Source organism: Octopus bimaculoides, chromosome 10, assembly GCF_001194135.2.
Source record: "Octopus bimaculoides isolate UCB-OBI-ISO-001 chromosome 10, ASM119413v2, whole genome shotgun sequence".
NCBI lineage: Eukaryota > Metazoa > Mollusca > Cephalopoda > Octopoda > Octopodidae > Octopus > Octopus bimaculoides.
Genome location: NC_068990.1, coordinates 55,371,524 through 55,375,737, shown reverse-complemented (window position 1 = coordinate 55,375,737; position 4,214 = coordinate 55,371,524). Strand labels below are relative to the sequence as shown.

Here is a 4,214-nt window from a genome sequence, read left to right as displayed (position 1 = left end):
TATATATATATATATATATATATATATATATATATATATTCTTTTACTTGTTTCAGTCATTTGACTGCAGCCACGCTGGAGCACTGCCTTTAGTCGAACAAATCGACCCCATGACTTATTCTTTGTAAGCCTATCAGCCTCTATTGCTGAACCGCTAAGTTACAGGGACATAAACACACCAACATCGGTTCTCAAGCAATGGTGGAGGGACAAACAGAGACAAATACATACATATATATGTATATGTGTGTGTATATATACATACACACACATATATATAGATATGATGGGCTTCTTTCAATGTCTATCTACCAAATCCACTCACAAGGCTTTGGTTGGCCTGAGGCTATAGTAGAAGACACTTGCCCATGGTGCCATGCAGTGGGACTGAACCCAGAACCATGTGGTTAGAAAGCAAGCTTCTTACCACACAGTCACTCCTGCACCTATATATGTGATTGTGTGTGTGTGTGTGTGTAAACACAAGTTACTCCAGCTTGGACAGTAAAAGTGTATTGAAACAACTGGAATAAATCTTTATTTTAGTTTTGATTAATCAATCTTCCAATATTTTGCATTCATCTTTCTCAAGAAAGTAGCTAATAATGTTAACTCACATTTCTTCTAAGAATTTATAATCTTGTTCACTGCTTCGTAAAGCTATCATTGCAGCGAGTTTTTCTCCATTCTCACAAAGAAACATTGTAGTGTCCATCATCACATCACGTACAGGAATTGAATTTAACTGGAAATTAGTAAATGACATTGCAAAGTCAAACTCAAGCAAAATAATAAAGCATTTTAGAAAAAAAAGAAAAAAAGAAACAAAAAAAACTAATCTACAGGAAATAATATGTCTTCAAGAGACTATGTAGTCATTCAACATGCTAGAAATAGCAACCACTATCCTTTTTTAACTATTAAATTAATCCTTTAGCATTTAAACCAGCCATATCTGGTGCAAATATTCTACCTTGTTTTATGTTTAAACTGGCCAGATTTGGCCTATCAGAACTACCCTATAATGTCATTCTGAAATTTCAAAGCTACAAGATAATGCATGATTAATTCAAAGTGATGTGAATAAATAAGCATTACATTTGACAGAGTAATCTGAATATTAAAGAGTTAACTCTTTAGCATTCCTATTATTTTTATATCAGCAGTGCTTATTTATTCACATTGCTTTGAATTAATCATGCATTATCTTGTAGCTTTGAAATTTTGCTGACATGATTGTACGTTTTAGAATGATAATGTATGGTAGGTGTGAGAGGTCAGATCTGGCTGGTTTAAACACAAAACAGGTAAAATAATTGGGCCAGATATGGCCTGTTTAAATGCTAGAAAAGAGAATACAAATTGGATGCACAATGAATAACAGATGGGCAGGTCATGGCTAGAATACTTTACATCATATATCTGACTTGGGACTAGAACAATAAGGTGATGATTTGGCAGGATCATTAGAGTGTCAGACACAGTATCTGTGGTAGTAAGTTACAACCCTTTACATTCTAAGTTCAATCTCTGCTAACATCAACTTTGTTTTTTATTCTTCCAAGGTTGATAAAACTAAGTAACAATCAAGAACTAAAGTCAATTCAATATTCCTACAATGCATTGTCAGATCATCATCATCATCATTTTAACATCCATTTTCCCATGTTTGCTTGTATGGGTCAGATGGAGTTTACTGAGGCAGATTTTCTACAGCTGGATGTCCTTCCTATCACTAACTCTTACCTTTTTACAAGCAAGGTAATATTGCCCCTTGGCCTTACAACAATCACAGGATGTCAAGACAAGGAGAGACACACATGCACACATATGTAAAAGCACACACATGACAAAGTTTCTTTCAGTTTCTGTCTACCAGATCCACTCACAAGGCTTTGCTTACCCTTGTGCTATAGTAGAAGACATTTGCCCAAGGTGCCATGCAAACCCTAATTCATGTGATTTTAATCAAACAAAAAATATTATATACTAAAAGTAAATAATAATAAATTTAAGAGAAAAATCATCATCTCTTAAAATTAGTCAGAAGATCTGAGTTTCATGGGAAGTGATGGTTAGCAAACTGACAGAACCATTAGAGAATTTGGAAAAAAATTTTTTATATTTGTTTTAGCTCTTTACATTCTGGGTTCAAATTCTGCCGCGATTAACTTTGCCTTTAACCCTTCCAGATTGATAAACTGAAGTACCAGTTAAATATTGGTGCTGATGCTATCAACTAACCTCTTTCCATAAAAACTGCTGACCTTGTACCTTAATTAGAAACAATTTTTAAAACTATATGGTCATCTCATATTTTGGGCCCAAATAACACCAACTTACCTTGTCTGTCAGGTTAAAGTGTCTCAAAAATTTGTTGAACAGTTCATGCAAGTTTAATTTTTTCTCTAATTGCTTCAATATCAAGTTGGAGCTTTTATAGCCAAAATCTTGAACTGAAAATATAAATATAAAAGAAAATAAATTAGGAGTTAATACAGAAGGTAATTATGACTTAACCCTTTCGTTACTATATTTCTGACCAAAATACACCCCTCATGAGTTTCAATTAAATTCTAAAATAATCATGAATTTAGACTAGTCTCATTAAACACCTGTAACTTTTTTTATTTATCAACATATTAATGTGATATTTGGAACATAATTGAAGAAAGGGTTCTTAATCAATTCTATTGCATAATTTTTGTCTCAAAGTTCTCCATGTACTGGGGTACTGCTAGTGTCTTTCACATGTAAATATTGGTTCAGCTTCACGAATTGTACTCGCGTCATAATACTGGAAACATATTCATCGCCAAAAGGTTCCTGATCGCTCCAGTAATTTGTTATTCTGGGTAACTGTCTAATACCCATAATAATATTTATGGCAAAAAATGCCCGTATTTCATCTACGGTTGCAGGAAACCACAAGCTATCTTTTTTTTCCGGCTTGTTTACATTCTGCATAACGGTTTGTTTCCACAGTAATCATTTCAAACAAGCATGCTGGAAAAAATAAGAAAACGAAGTCTAAAGGTTTCGCTTCCTGAGAAAGACTATGGGTAGACTCTGTCCCCTCAGAAAAATTGTTAATAAAAATATCTTTTAAATCTTTACTCCATTCTGGTGTAAAATCATCCTCGCTGTCGCCATCGCTGCTTTCAGTTTCGGATAAAGAAATATCCGATTCATTATCATTCACCACGTGCTTTTGTAGATCATTCATTCTTTTCTTCGATATCTCCATATCTTCTGTTGAAAAACCTTTAAATTCGGAATCACTGCTTGATAGCATGAAACTCCTCTCCATCTTCAAAGTTGAAAAAAATTAACGCCGCAAAAAATGTGGAAAAAAATCTTCCAAAATTCACTGACTTCAAATATCACGCCAAACAATGTCAGATACAATAACTCAACTGTTTGCAAAGTGAAATCAGGTGTTTTAACGAATGTACTAATGAGATTTGGGTCCAAATATACATTTAAATAACAATGGGTACTCTCGGCCGGCTACAGCCGGGTTAGTAAAGAAAGGGTTAATACCGATATCAAAATACTAATTTATCAGGAACCTTGCAGGTGCTGGCACCACATCAAAAGTACATGTGCTGGCACCACATAAAAAAGCACCTGTACTGGAGCCATGTAAACAGCACCCATGCTGGCACAACATAAAAAGTACCCAGTACACTCTGCAAAGTGGTTGGTACTAGGAAGGACATCCAGCTGTAAAAACCATACCAAAACAAATTACTAGAACCTGGTATAGCCCACTGGCTTGCCAGCTTGTCAAATCGGCCAACCCTTGCCAGCATGGAAAAATGACATTAAATGATCACGGCAATGACTCTTCTGAAAGTAATTATCAGCTAATATTCAATTACATATATGAGATGTCTATTGGGAAGGTATGGTGTTGTTGTTGGATAATCCCAGGTCATCACACTGACCGAACAAAAGTATGATTAAAGGCATTTCAGTATGACCTAATTATCTTCTTTCTTCTTTCACTTGTTTCAGTCATTTGACTGCGGTCATGCTGGAGCATCGCCTTTAGTCAAACAAATCAATCCCAGGACTTAAAAATTCTATGCCTAGTACTTATTCTATCTAACTCTTTTGCCGAACTGCTAAGTTACAGGGACGTAAACACACCAACATCAGATGTCAGACAATGGTGGGGGAACAAATACAGACACACAAATACATTATAT

The 4,214-nt window shown here is 34.9% G+C and overlaps 1 protein-coding gene across 1 annotated transcript in view; it reads right to left on the bottom strand.

Annotated features, from left to right (window-relative positions):
• LOC106883067 (nuclear pore complex protein Nup133) overlaps nt 1–4,214 on the bottom strand; it is a 58,601-nt gene that overhangs the window by 29,859 nt on the left and 24,528 nt on the right. Inside the window, exons 18-19 of the mRNA XM_052971215.1 lie at nt 2,344–2,456; nt 618–745 (exon numbers count right to left, since the gene is read on the bottom strand). Coding sequence (XP_052827175.1) covers nt 618–745; nt 2,344–2,456 — 241 coding nt within the window. The remainder of the gene's footprint in view (nt 1–617; nt 746–2,343; nt 2,457–4,214) is intronic.